The sequence below is a fragment of the Poecilia latipinna genome, unplaced genomic scaffold, assembly GCF_001443285.1.
Source record: "Poecilia latipinna isolate Pla-1442-1.1 unplaced genomic scaffold, P_latipinna-1.0 Scaffold674, whole genome shotgun sequence".
NCBI lineage: Eukaryota > Metazoa > Chordata > Actinopteri > Cyprinodontiformes > Poeciliidae > Poecilia > Poecilia latipinna.
The window spans coordinates 233,575-254,278 of record NW_015113290.1 but is presented as its reverse complement, the minus strand read 5'-3'; the positions used below and the strand labels follow the sequence as shown (position 1 = coordinate 254,278).

The 20,704-nt window shown below is 37.0% G+C and overlaps 1 protein-coding gene across 2 annotated transcripts; it reads right to left on the bottom strand.

Annotated features, from left to right (window-relative positions):
* Positions 1 to 398: 398 nt before the first annotated feature.
* On the bottom strand, positions 399 to 20,404 carry LOC106954718 (natural resistance-associated macrophage protein 2-like). 2 transcript variants are annotated; one of them, XM_015044427.1, is made up of 17 exons: positions 20,245 to 20,404; positions 14,906 to 14,991; positions 13,491 to 13,627; positions 13,135 to 13,254; positions 12,452 to 12,571; positions 12,255 to 12,361; positions 12,095 to 12,165; positions 11,953 to 12,020; positions 11,422 to 11,577; positions 11,025 to 11,183; positions 10,823 to 10,909; positions 10,055 to 10,174; positions 9,796 to 9,945; positions 9,623 to 9,696; positions 9,182 to 9,335; positions 8,370 to 8,423; positions 399 to 3,171 (listed from the first exon to the last, which is right to left on the bottom strand). In XM_015044427.1, exons 2-17 carry the CDS (start codon positions 14,937 to 14,939, stop codon positions 3,094 to 3,096), a joined length of 1,689 nt encoding a protein of 562 aa, XP_014899913.1. In that variant the 5' UTR covers positions 14,940 to 14,991; positions 20,245 to 20,404; the 3' UTR covers positions 399 to 3,093. The 2 variants fall into 2 exon arrangements, with proteins under 2 accessions (XP_014899913.1, XP_014899914.1); XM_015044428.1 differs by lacking the exons at positions 14,906 to 14,991; positions 20,245 to 20,404 and adding an exon at positions 14,541 to 14,635.
* Positions 20,405 to 20,704: the final 300 nt, after the last annotated feature.

Here is a 20,704-nt window from a genome sequence, read left to right as displayed (position 1 = left end):
GTCATTCAATACAAGCAAATATTTCAAAGTTAAGGTACCTCAGTCACTCAATTTACTTTATGCACCACACTATAGATGTTTTCAAGCCTGTGATGATTTCCCACAACTTTGGCTGATGAAAATATGTCATATGATCATAAGTTTAATTCAATTCAGACCAACAAAAATAATTTTAATACAGAAATTTGGGCTTAATAAAAAGCATAATATCTGCATAAAAATCTTCTTTAAAAAGATACTTTTAATTTAAAAAAACGGGCCTCAGGAAATCCCACATAAAATGAATAAGGTATAAGAAAGTATTAAACAAACTTAACATCCACCCCAGATTTAATTTGTTTCTGGTGTTGTTTACTAAAAAACAAAAAAAAAACAAAAAAAAAAACACACACACACAATAAAATTGTGGATATATTTATTTTTTAAGAAACAGCTTTTCAAGAATGCTCAACTCTTTTGGTTTGGCAAAAAAAAGAAAACTATATTAAAACATTAAAATACAGATGGGAGAAAACCACCTTTACACATGTTTTCAATGGTGGACCCTACTGTACAGTTTTATAAGTTCAGAAACACAAAATACCACGTCAGTAGCTTTCTGTCTACAGACCAGAAGTGTGGCAAAATTAGCACGACGTCGGAAAGTCTTTAAAACGTGAAGATCTACATGTAACACGATATAATCCAAATGCTAACTTTTTAAAACATTATCAAAGACTCAACTTATAAAGCTTATGTAGGTTTTCAAATATATCTTTCATTTTTTCTCATGTACTCAGATGATTTTTTTTGTTTGTTTTTAAAACAAATAAATTTGAAAATAAAAGTGGTGCCAAACATTTGTTAGCTGAGGCACGCAGGTGAACATAGGAGGCACTGTGGAATAAAAACATACAGTACAAGTTCAGTCTGATATTTGGTCGGGGGAAGGATTTGGATTTAATGATGCAAATCAGTAGTCCACATTCAGAGTTACCATGGGTTATGGTACAGCTGTTAATAATTTAGTATTTTTCTCTTCTGCTCTTCTTCTCCTCTTGCAGTTTTTATTTTGAAAGGTTACCAGCCTAAATCTGTTACTTCTGATTTCTATTAATTTCTCTGAATGCACTTTAGTCCATCTTTTAAATTAAATAATAATAATAATCATACAACAACGTTAAGTTACAAATACTCTGTGGGATGTATGTATCGCCCCATAAATATCACAGCAGTTCACTTTAGCTGCCAGTTTTCCCAACACACATTTGTTTCCAAGTTATTTTTTCGGTAACAGACTGCACAAAGTTGGGGAAATCAAAACAAGCTAGTGTATCTTTTCAAGATGTCTAGAACAATTGAAACATTCGAAACAGAAAAAAAAATGCACAGCTAGAAACAGAAATACAAATTTTTAAAATAAAACTGAATTGACCTCAGGTAAAAAGATGGAAGCAGAAACATGGGTAAAGAATTTATCCATCAGAGTAAAAACGCTGCTGCAGATTCATGAAATAAGTTTCTTTAACGGGAACATGCAAAGAACGGGAACATGTAGTGAATTTTTACTTCGGTTGTGTTTGCTAACAGTTTAAGTGATTTATTGCATATTATTATTATTATTATTATTAAAACTCTAATGAAATACCTGAAGAAGCACATTTGATCTCAGCATAATCTCCTCTAACTTGTCACAAGTGATGCATGCCTGAAGCTTAGTTTGGCACTTTAAAAACTAAGAATGAACAGCAGCATCACAGTCTAGAATTTCTGAAAAATCACAGACTGAACATTTGAAGACAAAAGAACAAAAATGTTGCTCCATAGCTTCATGTTCTCCAATCACTACCATCCAGTTTTTGTCAACGGTTGTGTTGTGATGCTTACAATAAGACACAAAAAGTAACGGAAAGCGGTGACACGGTTTCAAACAGAAAAACCACTGCAGCTTATATAATAATAATAATTAATGTTCTTTCAAATTAAAGTTGTTGGTTTTTTGGCAAACATACGATAACATCAACTTTGTACTCTTGGGGAAAATGGTTTCCTTAAATATTTAACAAAAAAAAAAATTTCTTACATATTATAAAAAAAAGAACAGAGGGAGAAGTGTGACCAATATATCATATATATTAATCCTTTTATCTTTTACATTCACCTTAGATATTTTAACTATGAACGTTGTAATTGTACAAATAACTTAATGTTTGGTCATTCAGGTTCAAATTTTAAAAAAATCATCTGGTTCTTCGTATGAAATAAAAATATAATTTAATTCAACCATGGCGAAATTCAATTTTTTTTATACTTGTTAATTATAAATGATTTCTTAGTTTTATTTAGCATACTTTTATCGTACTAAATCCACCAGACGCCCACAAATGTCTTTAAAATTATTTGGAGAAAAAAAAATTGTCTAAACTAAGTGTTTGAGGACCAGATGACTTTTTTACTCGTATTGAAAACCCTTCTCACTTTTTACAATGACTTTGAGTTAAATATCTGAATAAATAATTAATCCCAGGCTTTTGTAGCATAAAGGGAGGCAGCTTGGTCCCTGAAAACAACAAACATACTGTAGCATACAGAAAGACCTGACAATACAGGAAGAACATATTTATAAATATGTAGATAATTATATAAACTAATGTATGTTTTCCCTGATGGTTAAAAATGTTAGATGAGGGAAGAAATGGCCGATAAAGAGTGAATGATGGACACCAGCATTCAAGCACTACAGTTTCTCTGAATCTGTTACTCTGATCATTTGCTATTGACGTTTCATTATCTGGTTTGTTCACAAAAGGAAATGACTGAACATGTGCTGCAGTGTGCGGTCGCTAACGCCAAGTATCCTTGGCATTATCCAGCTTCTCAGGTCTCCCTTTAGCACCCATTTAATTCACAGGACGCTATCCAGGAAAGAAGACGCGTCTGAGATGCTGGTCATGTTTAAATGTCTCTTGGTGCGCCGTAAGGACACTTCAGCTGATGTGAGACACCGAGGGTTGAAGAGAAAGTTATACTGGCCGAGCTTCAGAGGTTCCCTCCAGTCAAATCGAGCGTCTACAGTCAGTCAGAGGGCAGCACCGGACTGCACCTGGCGCTCCGTTATCTCTCAGCCTGCGGATCAGTCTCCATGTCACTCAGCAGGTACAGGTCTGTGTGGCGGGACAGTCCCCCGACCATCTGAAAGGAGGAGAAAGGTTCTGTCATCAGAGAGCAAGTTTAGTTTGTGCTTTTTTTTAGTTATTATTATACATGGAAACTAGATGAATCTGCCTTGAGTGAAAGGAGGTGCTGAAGATCCCTTCTGCTATTACTCAGATTTTTAAATCAATTTATAATAAAATTAGTCATTAACAAGCTGTATCTCTGTTTAACCTTTGCATAGCTGTAGCATTTTTCTTGACAAGGTTACAATGAGCATCATAAAAGCAACGGGGTTGGTTAGATTAATGTTATTAACAAATATGGTGGTATATATACATATTATTACAGCACACTAATAAAGGACATTTAATTTAGATTAATTGTTGTCCCTGCTGCATCTTGTATTTCATCATCATAGAGTCAACTTTAGAAAATGAAACATCTCGGGGTCAAATTGTGATTGTTTTAAAGCACCAACTAGCTTACCAATGTCTTTTTAAATATAATAGAAATCTATTACTATATATTGGCAAGTTGTTCCAAACTGAAACACTGCTCTGCAAATACAATTTAACTATTATTAAGTTTCCTCAATTCACCATTTACATCAGCTATAGTGCAACTATATCCAAAATTATCTCAATTGATCGATTTTCAATATGTTTGTAGGGATTTCTAGTTGAATCATAGCATATTTAATATGCCTTTAATTGAAAGAAACAAAATGTATTTTTGTGTAATAGTTAAGGTGTTTAACTACATTTAACTACAATAGTTAAAGTAGTAACAATTGTGAGGTGTGACATTTCAAAGTAAGAAAAGAGCTCTGACAAATAAAGTCTCATGAATCTGAGTTTCTCATCATGATCATTTATTTCTCCTGTTACAAGAAAAAAAAACGACACAATGCTTGATCCCTAAAATAAATAAATAAAGTAACTAAATTGGGATTTAATATTATCATACAGTTCAACTCAAAAACATATCATTTTAGATCATTCATAAATTACTTGATAAAGTACAAACTAGACAAAGACGTCATTTCAAAATGTTTCCAATTTTAATGTGAGATTTATAATATTAAAATGAATTAAAAATAATCGTATTTGTTAGCAAAACATGTAACAAACAATAACCCTACAGACAGGCTTCCACTAATAAACTGAATTTATTGAAGTTATTGTTTTATATCAGTATTCAGCCTTATTTGATACACATCTAATCTGAATGTGATGAAACAGAAATAAACCTCAGCTGTCATTCTGATTTTCCTTTCATTTAAAAGATGAAACCCTGGAGTGCAGAGAGGAACCAAAGGCAGCCTGGTGGCAGCGTCATAATCTGGGATTACCGTTTTCGGTTTTGTCTCAAATCGTAAAAGTGAGAAGCCTGGCGACATTTCAACAAAGAAAACTCTTCACCAGCCAGAAGAAAAGAAAGTTTTGTAATTGTCAACCAGATTTAATTTGATCCAGAGCCACGTCTGACAGAAACCCAGTGGATCAGGACTGTGGAGACGTCCTCACAAGATGAAGGATTTGGAGACCTATTAAAAGGTAAACTTTTAAAGTAAAGATCATGAGTGCTAACAGTCTCTTAAAGCCAACCTTAAAACTGGCATACTAACCCGTCTGCAAAACAAAATCCTGAAAATGTAAGTATAATCTTGTACAGATGTGTTGACATATGATTTTTTTTAATTATTTTTTATTAGTTGCATCATTTGATTAATCTTGAGAGCTTAGAACAACTTATCAAATATTTTTACAGTTCAATAATTTAATAGTTATTTGATTAATTTGCTAGCTGCAAAATTAAAGTAACTTTAAAATTAAGAAACTTTGTCAAAAGAAAGAAAAAAAACATCCCTCCACCAGATCTTTAATTTTCCAGTTGAATTGTAAAGCATACATATATCACTGGTGGGAAAAGCTTGGAAATAATTAATAGCACAAAAAACCCACAATTTTATCAATTTATACACTTTGTAAATAAAATCAAGTTTCCTTAATTTTTAATCTTTGTTTTCTTCTTAATATTTCATAACTTTTGATGGTTAATTAAACCTCATCAGAAGTCTTGAGACAGAAGAGTCCAACACATGTCCACATATCCATAATTAGCTTTTATTTTGGACACATGGTGTGCTTCATCAAGCATCAGAAAACAGCAGATATAAAAAAATATCACACAACACTTGCAGTGTAGACATCACTTTCTTATTTTCGTAACACTTGTGCGTTTGTCATCTCTTTTATTTTTTATAACGTATCTGTGTGAGGTATTTCTGACAGAGAAGAGACCCTAGGTCATGTAAAAAATATAGTTCCACTAAAAAGAAAGAGGTTAAAATGTAGAAATCTGGATCCGACCCAACATGAACAAACAACTAATACAAACTGTGACGGTGATTCCCGAATGCAGCCTGAACCGCTGCTTTAACACATCTGCAAACATCTTCACATCACTTGGATATTGCTCAGTTTTACGCTTTTATATTTGATCTAATTTAAAATTCATTACTTCATCACTTGTCTCTACCTAAAACAAATTCAACTTCATGTCATGAAGAAAGTGTGAAGGAATTTAAGCTTTTCCTGCTCATGAGTGACACGGATTTACAGTCATAAAACTCTGCAAAACATGAGCATCACCAGCACTTTCTTTACCTCGTTAAATAATTTATCACTATAAAGTAATCAAATTTAAAATGTTGAATCTATGATACCCAGCTGTTCTTAGATCAACTGCATTGTGATTTATTTTTTTTAAGTTTTTTTTAAATGCCACAGCAGCTGGGTTGCACACACTTTGATATCATTTGTTTCCATCTAAGCATTTTCTTTATAACTCTAATAATCTAAATGGTCCAAGGTTTTTAAATATGTACAGTAAAATATTTGAAAAACACAGATCAAAAATGGTTCACAAACATGCTTAAAACAGACAGCTGACGCCAGAAAGACAAATTAGCCTTTAATTACATGTGCTCATCCTGCATATACTTTTAAAATAAATCTAACAGGATGACGTTTTATCGGGAAATGCTTATTCTTTAAAAATGCAATAACAGAATATGTAAGCAATTTAGAGTATGTGTCTTTTATCATTACCTTTCTATGTTTTTGAAAGTAATTCAGATACAACCCCGTCTCCATTGCAGAGCAGCTTTTTAAAGCTAAAATATCATTTGGACAAACTACAGTACAGTCTCTTACCCGCTTGTTTACTGACCGTCTTCTGCTAAATAAATGTGTTAAACATGTTTCACATGTGGGAACTAACAGTGACAACTGTGTCATATCAAAAAAAAAACTACTGCAATGGTTTACATGGTGATGCTCTCTAGGTGTTTTCTAATTTGTTCCCCAACCACAGAAGTCATTTATATAAAAAGGCAAACACACAGCAGAGGCCACGCCTCTCTGGCATCTGAATTATTGAGGCACTAAGACAATTATTGTGGAGCAACCGTGAACAAACCTGAGAGTCTGCATGACTCTAAAGTGCGCCATTTTAAGATTAAAACCGGCTTCAAACTAATCTGATATTAAACTCCACGTTGTGCAAAGAGAAAGTAAAAAGTGACAAAACTTACACTGTATCCCAGTGCAAAACAATGAAACGTATGCTTGTAGCTTTCTGCATATACTAGAATCAGCTTATAACAAAAACAAATAAAATAAAAAAACACTAACTAAGAGAGTGAAGCTCAACTGGGCTGGATATCATTTGGAGCTTTCTAGTTCATAAAAATAAAACAGTACATGTTTATTATAAAGTAACATTTCTGAAGCAATAGAGGCGACAAAAATATGCAATCTGACGCTACACTTAGGATAAAACAGCAGAGGACATTGAGGTAGTCAGAGTGGAAATCCTTATAAAACAGGGAATGGACTCCATGTAAGCAGAAGGTGTGCAGGAGGATAATCCACTCTTATGCAGCACATCAGATTTTTGTCATCAGTTTAAAAATACAGTAATTAGTGTGTAAGAATTTTGTGTTGGCTGCTTCATGTGGCATTAATGTTAAAACTGTTAGTAGAGAGGTTCACATATGACAAAAAGAACAAGGTGAGAGCTAGAGAAGATGTAGGCTAGTTTTCCCTACACTCAGTCTATATCAGCTGAAAACCAAGAGAAAGACACAGAGAGCTGGTCTAAACAGTATCGTTAAAGATCTTCAACTGCTTCTCACCTAAACCAAATGCAGTTTTTACAGATTTACTGCAGCGCTGGCTATGATTTTGTACTCCTATACTTGAAGGGCTGCATGTGGAAAAACACAAATATTCAGCTCCTTAGATGGTTTTCTGTCAGCTACCAGCTACTTATTACCGTATTTTTCGGACTATAAGCCGCTACTTTTTTTCCTACGCTTTGAACCATGCGGTTTGTAGCCCGGTACAGCTTTTCTGTGGATTTTTCTTCAGCCACCAGGGGGCTCTTTAGCAGGAAGTGACTCATTGGAAGTCACAATTGGAAATCAAAGAAGAAAGTGCTAATTTTCATTTAGAACAAGCACATGCTAGCTGCAGGAACGACGGAGAAATTTCTTCAAACTCATATGATGCAGCTTTTAAGTTGAAGGTTATCGATCTGGCAGTAAATAGAGCAGCTACATGTAAACTCGGCGTGAACGAATCCATGGTTTGGCTTTAGAGACGGAGGGCTGCGTCCTTAATAGCAGATTTAGAGCGGCGGTACGGCTTATTTATATACTTTCCAGTTTGTTTTTTTATTTGTAGGTGTGGCTTATAGCATGGTGTGCTCTGTAGTCCGGAAAAAAAAACTGTAGTTATGAAGTTAGAAATACAGACGTAAAGATGTCTAAGGTAGGCTCATATTACTGACTTATAACTCAGGTAGATAAATATCTACTGTCACAAGTAGTTATAAATATCTAAAGAATGAACACAGCTAATTTGATTCCCTAAATAACCGTTTGTTTTAATAACACCAACATCTCACAAACATTTGGCTCATTCATGCTGTGCTGATGTAGTTCTGATATGTCTGGGAGCCTAAAAAGCATCAAATGTTGATATCCAGCCCAACACAAGAACAACATGAGAAGAGGAGAGAGTCTGACTTCGTGATCCTAAAATAAGTCCTGGTTGTGTGCAGTGTTCCCCCAGCGGTAAGAGTCAAGCAGGCGGATAATGTGGTGTTCAGCTTTAGGAGTCGTACTCAGACTGCTCCTCTACGAACACCGCAGGTCGATTGCTTACCCTGCTGCCACAGTCCAGGCAGGAAACCCCCAGGGCAACCAGGCAGTGCCAAGCCTGCAGACAACCAGAGCAGAGCAAGACGTGAAGACTCGACTTCTGCAGGATTATGATTCGTCTTTTAACAGAGAAGGTCAAGCTAGCAAGAACAGCTGCTTTTTTAAAGAAAAAAAAAACATAGATAAATTATTTGTTGCAGTTGCATAATCTCACAGTTTTAGTTTGGATTACCACTCATTTCAAGCAAAGACACTGGTGGCAGGATCACTGCTACCTGCGACATAAGTGTAACTTTATTTTTCATCTAATGATTCAGAACATACAAACACAAAAGTCCAACAGAAAAACTGTTTTCTACCCAGTACTGTGGACAATCCACAGATTGTGCACAAAGAAAAAGAAAAAAAAAACGGTCAAAGATTTCTCTCTCTTTGTGCTCCAACCTTGTGAAATATTATAGGAGAAGAGTAAGAGTCATCCTGTTGGCAAACGATTTCTCAAAGTAGTTGGGGTTCTAAAAGTTGTACCACCAGTGATTCTGTTTAAAGTAACTATTGCTTAAAATGGGATTTTAAAAAATCTATTTTTGTGGTTGAAATGTACCTGAAAGTGGTCAAAGTTATGGGTAAAGTGGTTGAAAGAGGAGAGAGCGATGAACCTAGAAAGACTAATTCATGTGAGATTAGGCTGCAGCAATTCAAGTTAACACTGCACTAACGCGAAGCAGCACACCAAGTGCACAGTTTTAATAAAATAATGAATAAAATCCCACTTAGACTTGATAAAAAAAACAGGATTTTATCTCTTGAACCCACCAGGTAGATTATGAAGACCAGGTACGCCACGGAGATGAGAGCAGCGATAACGTAGAGCAGGACGCTGTTCAGCGCAGTCACATAAACAATCACAAAGTACATGTTGATTGCACAAACCACCAGGATGATGATGCCTCCTGCAATCTTCCACGCCCTTAAAGAAAGAAAAACTTTTATTTTACATTACAGTTTTCATAAAATTGACCAAATTGAAAAAACTCTGAACACTAACGTAACTTTTTTTTAAATCTACAAAATATAACCTTGTAATTTGAGCAAAGTTAAATAATTTCACTTCTTTAACCCAAACACCTTAATCGACCCTTTCAGTTCCCTTCCTTTAATAAGGAACTGATCTAAAAATACTGTGAGAACATCAGTGGGTCAGGACTCAAGAAATCAATAGAGACTCTAATAAACTAACAGAAATGTTTGACTTACAGCCCGTTAGCAAAGTCATTCATGATGGAAGTCAGACTGGTGAACGTCAGGATCGGGATCAATGCAAACGGAAGCTGTTGGAGAAGAAAAGTGATTATTGATACATAGCAGCGTTACATAAAACACGACAAAAAACACTTGAGATGCGTGTTACTACTTTAGTTTCTCCTGACCTGCAAACTTTGAAGCACATTGAGGAAGTCGTTCATCCCCGTCAGATGGTTAACGTCCTGGAAAATGGCGACGAGGAGCGTCGGCGTGATAGCGATGGAGCGGGTCAGCAGCACCCGAGCGAAACGAGACCACTTTAGGTTCAGAAACCCCTGAGCAAAGGCACAAAATATCACCATTTTGCAGCTTTTTAGACATCTTTTGAAAAACCGTAAAGCAGCAGATGCTGCACGCAAAATGACGAGCAGCAGATTTTCTCACCTCCATCACAAACTGTCCAGAGTAAGTGCCCGTCATGGTGGAGCTCTGACCGGCTGCCAGAATCCCGACAGCCCAGATGTAGAGAGCTGCAGGTCCGAAGAAACAGCCCAACACCACTCCCTGTGCAAAATGTACAAAAGACAGCAATCACCTCATTAAACACATATTTATTCATCTGTCGGTAGGATGGAGGAGTGAATGTTTATTTAGATGCACCTAGATTTTTATAAAGAAAAACGTTTTATTCTGTTATATTATATGTCTCTTTACCATCTTTACAATGCAAAAATAATTCCTTAGAGAAATTTCTAGATATTTTTAACAGGACTGCAACATTTTAAAAAAAACCCTTCTAGTAAAACCTACAAATAAAAGAAACTATTGTCAGGAGTTTGGATTGCATTTGTTAAATAAAGTTGTCAAAAATAAATCCAGAATAAATGAATTAGTTGAGCACCTCTGTGTTTTATTTTTTTTTATCTCCAAAAGGCTATGTTTTCTTTCCATTCAAGTTAGATTAAAGAATTGTTTTCCAGCTACAGCTGTCGATATTTACATATAAATGCCTGCATGTTAAGTTTAGAGGATCTTCAAGTGAGTAAGTTACACGTTTTACCTCGTTAGACCTGAAAAAAACAGCAATAACTTTTTTTCGGTGTACTGCAGAGAAATGTTTAAACTGTGCTCTCCATAGATGAAAGGATTTCCTAGTCTAAAAGCTAAAGCTCAGAGCTTATTGTATGCATGTCAGTTGCTGAGCAGACATACCCCTTTGTAGATGTCCACCTCCAGAGTGCTGTTGTTGAGAGGGAAGAGGTCGGTGCGGTTGATCCCAGTCGCGTTGCACTCATGGTTCTACAACACAACAAGCAACACCTAAATCTGCATTTTGTGTTAAGCTGCTCTTTAAAAAAAGCTCTGCAGCAATCTGTCATCAGTTAGCAATCAGCAGCAGAGCGGTCGTACTCACCACATCCATGTTAGTTTTATTGTAAAAGGCCTGAGCAAAGACTGCGACGACAAAGACGTTGATGAGGAAGGACACAAAGAGGGCGATGGATGATTCGATGAAGAAGTACTTATTGGCTTCTTTTACTTCCTTCTTATTTTTCCGATCCACTTCTCTGGACTAAAAAAAACAACAAAAAAAACAAAACAAAAAAACACCACCATCTTAGGGTTATTTCTAATTTTAGAAAGCTTGTTGATGAATTCTCTCAGGATATAGAGTTTTATATATATATATACATATATATATATATATATATATATATATATATATATATGTATATATATACATATATATATATATATATATATATATATGTATATATATATATATATTATTTTTTCTTTTTTTCTTTTACCTTTACAAGTGCTGAGTGCAGGTAGATGTTGTGGGGCATGATGACAGCACCAACGATTCCCACGGCCTGCTCCAGCTGCACGGGCCCGCAGTCAGCACAGTACGGCAAAAACATCCCTTTAAGAACCTCTCCCTGATCCGGTTTCACCAGAACGTACTGGAGCCGGACAACAGCAGGAACAAGAGAGAAAGAACAATGTTAGACGTTTTCTTTTTCCCAGAGTGAAACAATGATACAACAAATGGATCTAATCCACACAAAGTGGAAATGTTCTAACTATTCTTAAAGGTTGAAGTGTGAGCCAAAAACTGAATGAGGTCAAAAATAATTGTCACAGACCCAGTCAGAATTATTGATGGGTCCAAAACGTGTGTGGTTTCTCTAAAACTAAACCTAATTCTTTTTTTGTTTTATCTTTAAATTTTGAAGTTTTATGTTGCTATTCCACCCTGAAGAAGAAGAGTTGAGCTGCAGCTTGAAAAACCCAGACTTAATACGACATCCATTATGTCAGGTGTGAAGGAAGCTCACCTCATAACCAAAACTTATGGCCATTACAGTAATCAGGAATCCAAAGAAAGCTTCAAGTTTCCTCAAGCCTAGAGAGATAAAAACATGTAAAAACACTAAAACTAATCAGGTGTTCTTTGTCTGGTCATAAACGGCTACACACCGTATTTGTCTAGAAAGAGGAACACAAATGTGTCTGTGATGGTGATGAGAACTCCTGCCCACAGTGGGATCCTGGATAATTACACAGAGCAAAGAAAACGATGAAGATCCACTCAAATTTTGATCTATTTTAAATCCCCGACGAAAACAAAGCACCTTACCTGCCCACTGACAGAAGGTTGAAAGCGATAGCACAGCCGATGACCTCCTGCATGTCTGAACCAATGATAGCCAGCTCGATCATTAACCAGAGTAAAATCCGTGGAACCTGGCAGAAACGACCGTTTGTTTGAGAAGTAATTACAAAACAACCACCGCTTCAGACAACTACGACCAGCAGGAAGGAGGGGATACTCACGGTGGGATACTGGCGGTTGCAGACTTCAGCCAGGTGCATCCCGGTGACGACGCCGAGGCGTGCAGCGAGCCTCTGCAGCAGCAGCCCAATGACGGTGGACACAAGCAGCACCCATAGGAGCTGCCAGAGAGAGAGGATCAGCACAATCATCTCTGATGGGTCTACTTTCATTCACCAGCACTACAACTCATAAAATTAGAGCCTAAACGTGTGCAATAGGTTTCACATAGTCGATGCTTGAGGTGAAGAAAATATCTCCAGCAGACAGTAACTGGCTGCAGGTGGTTGCTTTAGAAGCTGGCTATTCACAGAGTGGAAAAAATGAAGTGCGCCACATCAATCTGAAACCAAATACTTTCCTGAATAATGATGTCTCTCATATAAATGATCAAAACATTAGTCATCATTTTAGTGGCAATTCTGACCTATTTTTGATGCTAATCTACAAAATTGTATTCCTGCAAAACTTATTTATCTCTCTCCTGTAGAGTTTAAAAAAAAAACCTAATGTATGATCTATTTTTGCAATAGTGGATTTTCTCTACCAAATTCTGCTTTATCCTCAAAAAAGCATTAATTGTTCATTTTCTCCTTTAATCTTAGTCTAGAATATGTCCAAATGCACAAATAAACAGATTCATTTTATACTTTGAGGTCTGTTTTGATGCTGTTTTATTCAGTACCTTAAACCCAGCTTTTGCACCAGACTGCAGGTCCGATTCGATGTTCCCAGGATCCAAGTAAGCGATGCTCATCAAAAACCCCGGTCCAGTGAAGGCCCAGAGTTTACGGAAACTGAACATCTGACAGGGAGAAACCGCTGGTTTTTATTTCTCAAAATGGTTACAAAACTGAAGTGCAATTTTCACTCAACATTTATACAAAGCTTTATTTAAATATTAGTAGACAAAAAAAGAATAAAAATCACAACTAACATGTGAAAACGGCATACTAATGGAAAAAAAAAATCACTCAACATTATTAAACAACGCACTTAAAGATTTACACTCATATTGTTTGAAATTTCCCATGTTCTCACCTGGTTGGGACTTTCTGGAATGGGAACCCTCTCCTCAAAGTAGGTGGAGAACGGTTCCTCTTGGGCCAAGGGGGAGGCAGGAGGAGAGATGGCGCTGTAGTGGTTCGACTGGACTCCATTTTCCTGCCGGGGATCCTCTGAGACAGACACACAGGTTTCACAGAAAGCTCCGTCAACACACGGCAGCGTGGATCCTCCTCCTTTTAGAGAGTTTATCAGGAAGGAGATGCATACAGGCAGGAACCAGATATCCAATATATAATGCTTCTTCATTAACAAAAACTTTCTAAAAAGTTTCTGGAATGAGCAAAGAATGAAAAAACAAACACAACTTAGGCATAACTACATGTAATTTAAACACTAGGTCACACATCTGGATTCATTCATGACTTTTTGAGGCCGAAATTCAGAAAAAAAATAATATAGGACTATTTGAGATATTGAAGATTTTAAACTTTCTAGATCATGCGGAAAACTTGGTGTAGTTACTCGGTTATATTATTTGTGGTGTACTGGCGATGCACAATCAAAGAAAGAACCTGTAACAGTCATGCAATCTTTTATTTTCTTTTACAGGAAGCAAAACTGTAAAGGTAAAAAAGATTTCCTGGTGTCAAATATCAGCTGTCCTACTGCACTGAAACCTCTTCAAATCAGCAGAATCAGCTGACTCTTTTCCAACAAACCCTACCCCAGAGTCTCCACATGAATTCTGGCGAAAGACAAACACAAACTTGAGACTCGTGTTTGCGTTCAATATTTGCTCAACTCATTCTTCTCACAATAAGCATTGCGTATATTTGGCTTCCTCACAGCAGCGGTGTGCAGCAAGATCCTCAATACAAAGAAGTAATTATCATCTAATGCAACTCTGCCACACGAGTAGTCTGAAACCTGCAAAACCTTCAACTAGTCACAACTTGAACTAAAATTTGCTTATGACAACACTTGAAAGGAAAACAATAATTTCCAAACCTACAAATAAGCTTTCCCTTTACTTCTAGTTGCTGTTTGAGCTGATAAATGTACGACTGTATAAATGCAACTCACTGAGTCTGGAGCGTTCCTGCTTCCTTGAACTCATCTCCAACTCACTGCAGGTCCTAAAGTCCACTGTTGCCTAAGAATGTCTCTGCCTTTATATGCCGTTGCCTCTGGGTGTGTGTTTTTTCCAATACAGGATGGGGGGGGAGGGATTATGTCACACTGACAGCCTGGTGTTATGTGTCAAAACATGATTTGAACAAAAAGCATAACCCAGAAATAAGCCTGTAAATATATTTTGTGAATTTCAAACATGTTTATTAGGTTACTTGTTATTTGAACGTTTTAAACTAACTTCAAAATTATATTGCAACCTCAGGGAGGCACTCAGAGTGTGATGTGAAGTTTCTCCTGCTTAAAGGAGGTGCTACCTTCCAGGAGGTCTCCGTTCTGCTCGCCTGTCATCCGGGCAGGCTGCAGGATCCGCGGGAAGGCGAGGGATGAGTGTCAACCGCCCCTGCAACAAGACAACAGTTTATGAGCGAAACGAGAATGAGGTTTTATTAGCTTTAAATGAAATTAATGCTTTACAAATGTAAAAAAATAAATAAATAAATAAAGGAGCAACTTCAATGACTGCAGAAATATGTTAACTGTGAAAATCACAAGTCATGTTCATGATTCAGCAACACTGGAATCAAGGCAAAAGCCACGATGTGGAGGACAACTTTCACAGGAAGCTTCAACTTCACCACAACCAGTTTCACTTCTGTTACAGTCTTAACTGTACCGTTAGCACGCAAAACCCCAAAACAGAGTCATATCTGACTCTGTTTTGGGGTTTCACATCAAATGTAAAGCAGGCAGCGGTGTTCATAACACAGTCTGGGCACATGACTGTGGCATGACGATTCAAGCTGAGGCAGCAGACAGGGCAGCTTTTCCAGCAGACAAGGTTTCCAGGAGAAAACCACTTCCTCACTATGAGGTGGCTTCAGGAATAGTTAACCAAAAGTCACGTTCTGCTTCAGCGACTTCGTCGAACAATAACAATCCATAAAGCAATGTTAATGAAGAGTTATAATAAAACTGTAAGAAAAATGAGGCCGTAAAACACGTCGTAGTTACATGTTCTCCATGATGTTCTTCATTTTGTGAAGCATCTGTCTTTGTGCAAATCATCTTCAGAGTGGTTCCTAACACATGACTTCAGAAAAGATTGCACTCTCCTTTTAGTAAATCTAAGGGTGTTTTCACAACCGATAGTCCCCTAGACTCAGTTTGACTTGGGGGGCTAAAATTGCAACATCTGTTACATTTTCAGCTGGTGAGGTTCACTTTCACACTGCAATCCCTCAAACGATTTGAAAAATCTGTTCACCTCCTCGCCTGTGGTGGCGCAGCACAAAGAACTACTGAAGGAAACCACCAAAGAAGACATGAGCGCACCTTCCGTTTTCACAAAATGTAAACAAAAATAGAGTAGCATCCAATTTTAGTGGTTTTCGCTTTTGACTTTAATGAAAGACAACAGGCCATTTCTCTGTCTAGCACTAAACAATCGCGAGCGTTTGTTCTGGTTGCATTTACCCAGAATGCCCTGTGTTAAAGTCCACTTTCTGCTTTTGTAGCGGTCTCCAGTCCGTTTGGTATTTAAAATGCACCAGAGTTCAGTTCAAACGAGCCGAGACCTACGTTTTTAGGCAGACCACAGAAAGTTTGCGTTTTTGGTCCGCATTTACGTCTGATTGCACATTCTCACCTCCCCAAACAAACCGGACTTTCTAAGCAAACATCCTAGAGCTTGGTTAAAGCGGACTAAACAGCGCTGGTGTGAAAGCACCCCAACATTGAAGTACCTGAGCATCCTCGGTCCTGTTCTGTTCCTTTGAGTACACAGTGAGAAGAAATAGAGGAGAAGCCATCAGCAAAATGAAGTCAATGCAATGTGGCCTGGAGGAGATCAGCCTCAGGTTCTGCTGAAGCTTTAGAGAAGAGCAAGTTTGTTTTCATAGTAGCCTTCAGCTTGTCTGTATTGTTGGGTCTGGGTTTGCTGGCTAATCAAGCACAGCTGTAACATGGATATAAAAGCAGGTTTTGGGCAGCAGGTAATTCCTGCAGGAAAATGAAATCAATCTCTCTTCAACACTCATCAGCAGAGAGAAGCATGAATTGATTTAAAACTTCCTGAGAGACTTTAGAAAACACAGTGGAGCAACACCGACTGATGTTGGGCCACAATCATCACAAACTGAGAAAACTTCACACTGGGCCTGAAGCAGCTTGGACTGTGTGCCTCTCCACTCTTCCTCCAGGCTCTGGGACTTTGCAAGGGAAATGTAATTATGTACGTTCAGCTAAAAAGTGGGATGTTGCACCATTGAGCAACAGTGCAGTCCTTTTCTCCTTAGCCCAGGTATTAATGTTAATACAAATCATTAAGATGCAATCCAGCGTCGAGTTTTCCCATTTCTAACATTGATCCTTGCACATTTTTCCATATTTAAGTCAGAGGTTTTGATGATTCATGCTGACGTAAAACAGAATATATTTTTACTTGAAGAGAAATTGTCCCAGGACTGGATTTGCTCATTGGACATGCACTGATTAATGGGCCGAAGGACACTTAGACCCACTATGACTTAGACCCAACTATCTGTCATGTGCTCTCTCATGTGACCACACCGTCAGCAGACTCTGAAACCAGACACACCAGCAAGAGGTTGAACACAAAGTGCCAACTGATAAATACCATTGTACTTGAATAATTAAATGAACACAAAAGTATCTCTGAACTCCTTCTAAATGATTTTACTAACAATTTGTACCCATAAATTGAGCATTTCTACTTCCTAAGTGTTCACCCAGCAGCTAATTCTTTGTTATGCTAATCTTCTGATTTATAAAAAACAACCCACTTATTCAGCTTGCAGCTCTGGAACAAGGTTCAACATAAAGATTGGATTATTTTTTCTCGCTTAGCTACTCAAGTGAAGTGGTTTGGCCTCATTTGTTAACCAAATCAGTCAGAGGCGGTAAACTTCATAGGTTAGATTGAAACTAAATGCGTCTTCTCGTTTTCCTCCGTCTTTCAAGTTACAAGGTTCAGACAATGGGTGTAATTTAAAGCCCACATATCATATCTGTCCTCCAGCAGATTTCCTCTTAGTCTCAACAGAACCTGCTGGCTCGATGTTTTATTTGGTCTACTAATTTTCCTATCTTCCCCGAGTCTGGGAGGTCAGCATGTGTTGTTCCTGTCCCAGTGTGTCTTGGATTACAGCCACGGATTGGGTAACTCTTCCAAAATGTCACCACCAATCTTGTCAGATTCACTATAGAGGTTCAGTCACCTCCCCGACAACGATACGATAAATATGTGAGAACGGTGTTGAAATAAACTCCAAAACCTCATAACACTGACTCTGAAATGACAGTCCTTAATTTAAGTACATTTATTTAGTGTCCAAACAAAAGCGCTCATTGAAAATTTATTATATTTTTACAAAAATCACCTGTAAAATAATACTTCCTCATTAAAATTGGGACAGTTTTAAGTTGATCTTAGTTTCTAAAAATTGTCACCAATTACGTCACTCTTCAAAATGGGCCAGACAAGAGAACATTCTGTTCGGGTAAGGCAAACTTTGCATGATCTTTGTATGTCAAGTGATGGCTAGTTGCTATCTAGACGTGTATCCGTTGTTTAGGAGGAACATGATGCCATAATTTTAAATATAAATATGTCAGAAATATGTTTATGTTTTAAAATATTCATATATATCAGTGAATTACCTGCTAATGATGCACTGATTTAAGTCTGATAAGCTAAAGCAGGGAAATAATTAAAACAAACAGCACTATTATCAGGACTGGAGCAGCACACCTTGATCTATGCAGATTTATGTCAAAAGAGATGGTTCAGGTATTTGAGAAAGATAAGTGCTGTCCTATAGAAGTAGAAACAGCAGGAGCACCAATAAGTTTCCAACCAGTGAGTTAGTTAAAAACTTTTGTTTCTCAAATTGAAGGTTGGATGTTTCTATAACAATCTGTGTGTAATTATGCTGCTGCTTTTATTTTACGTCTCTTTACCAGGGTAACCTATGAAATCTGTCCACATCTGAATGCCACATCTGAACATCAGAAAAGGCATGCTATTGCGTTAGAAGTGACTGCAAAGAACATTATTTTTAACCAAAAGCGAGAATTATAAGCTTGTGGGAATAACCATGTTTTCTTAAAACTTCACAGAATGTTGTAAAGCTGGATTCACCACGCTGACATCAACTAAAATCTGGATGATGCAATTATACAACGTGTCACTTAGTCACTCATTCACCAAACTTCCCCCAAAACATCAGTTAAAACTACAACATAATCTGTACAGAACAGCTTTTTTACTATCACTACATTTAAAACGCCTCCCAAACCGACAAGTTGTAAGTGAGGTCCCACCCCTGACAGTGGGATTTAAAGACATTTACTGTAAACAGCAAAAACATTTTTAGAAAAGTAAGGACATGAAAAACATTGGATTTCCAAAATTGGCACCTGAGGTCACAATAAGGCTTTGGTTCATGTTGATGTAATGAATGAAGGTCAATACAAAGCAAACCGGTTAAGAAATATTCTGTTTACCGTGCATATTAGTTCCACAACTGAGGCTTGTCATTACACCTGCATGGGCTTGAAACAAGAAGAAAATGTTGTAGAAGCGTGTTTATATTTTATTCTGTGGCCTTGCTTTCCAAATAGATTACTATTTACTGGACGCTGGAACCTGTTTTTCACTAGTCAATGGTCTCACATATTCATTGAATTCATAAAAACTACACAACTCACACCTTTAACAGTGTATGAAGACATCAACAAACTGCTCATTGCTTGAGTTTAACAAAAAATATAAATAATCTGATATAGTTTAGGGACACCTTTTTTCATGCAAAAATACGATAAACCATGCAATTCATTAATTCTATAATGGATTAAAAACTATGCTTTTAATCCATTAAAATACTCCTTAGCAAGTAAAACAATTAGAATAATTTAAAAGTTGTGAATCCTGATAGAAAAAAGGAACTGAGTATTGGTATTGACCAGTAAGGTAACCCTAACCCTGGTTGGTGCACATTTAGAAATTAGGTATCAATTCATAAAGCAACTACTTTTTTCTTAACACAGGAAAATTAATGTTTCTGGAGTGTTTAAAGCATCATTTGTTTCACAAGACAAAGTATTTTCCCCTATAATACCATAATTAATACAATCAGAAAAAGACAAATGTATTTCTCGGGCTTTTAGGAAGTAATGAATTTCCTATTAACTCAAATAAACCAATTATAAATGCAACAATTTTACCACATTGCTATGAAGTTTGAGAGCAAGTACTATTAGCAGGATATCAATGTTAGTAATATTGTAATAATGCCAGCACCCTAAACTAAAACCCCGTAAAGGTGATGTGAAACCATAGTTGTCGCTGTAAGATGCCACTGACAGATAGAAACAATACTTTACGCCTTTAGATGACCAGGATGGAGAAGGAAGCGGTCACCAACATGCATCCTTCCGGTCCATATACCCACATGTATAAACCATGCAGTAACAAAGCCTACAGTTACCCCCAAAAAGCAACCATGCTTCGCCAACATCGACACTTTTCGAGTACAGTTCAAGATAGAGATTAAGCTAACTCCTTCCCATGATGTACAAAGTATTTAGTTAGCTCTGCTAACGTTAGCCTGACTGTGTAAATAAAAATTCTTACCTGTGGGTAAGATCAGGGAGTTAAAATATCAGCCTGCGTCTTGAGTCCCCCGGCTAGTTTATAAAATACATAATTTATTCAAACTTGAAGTTAGCTAAGCACGTTATCGATGGAAAGCTGGTCAAAGTCGTGTCAACTGTAGGTTTAAGTCAAAGTGCGCATGTGCAGTATGTCTGCATCGCTTGTGATTGGTTGGTTCACCAGCCTACTGACGAGCTTGTGAATGATCGACTGTAGCACACCTTCACCTGAAGGTGTCGTGAATGAAGGCCGAGAAGGGAAATAACTTAAATGTTTCTAATATTTTACATATTTTCTCACTCAGTTTTCATTTTGTCCCGTGTTTTATTTAGTCTTGGTGATTTACGTCACAATTAATCAGCAAAGTTGTTCATCTGATGGAAAATTTGACATTTAAAAAGATACTCAAATGGTATAAAGGAGTTTCAATTTTATTAAA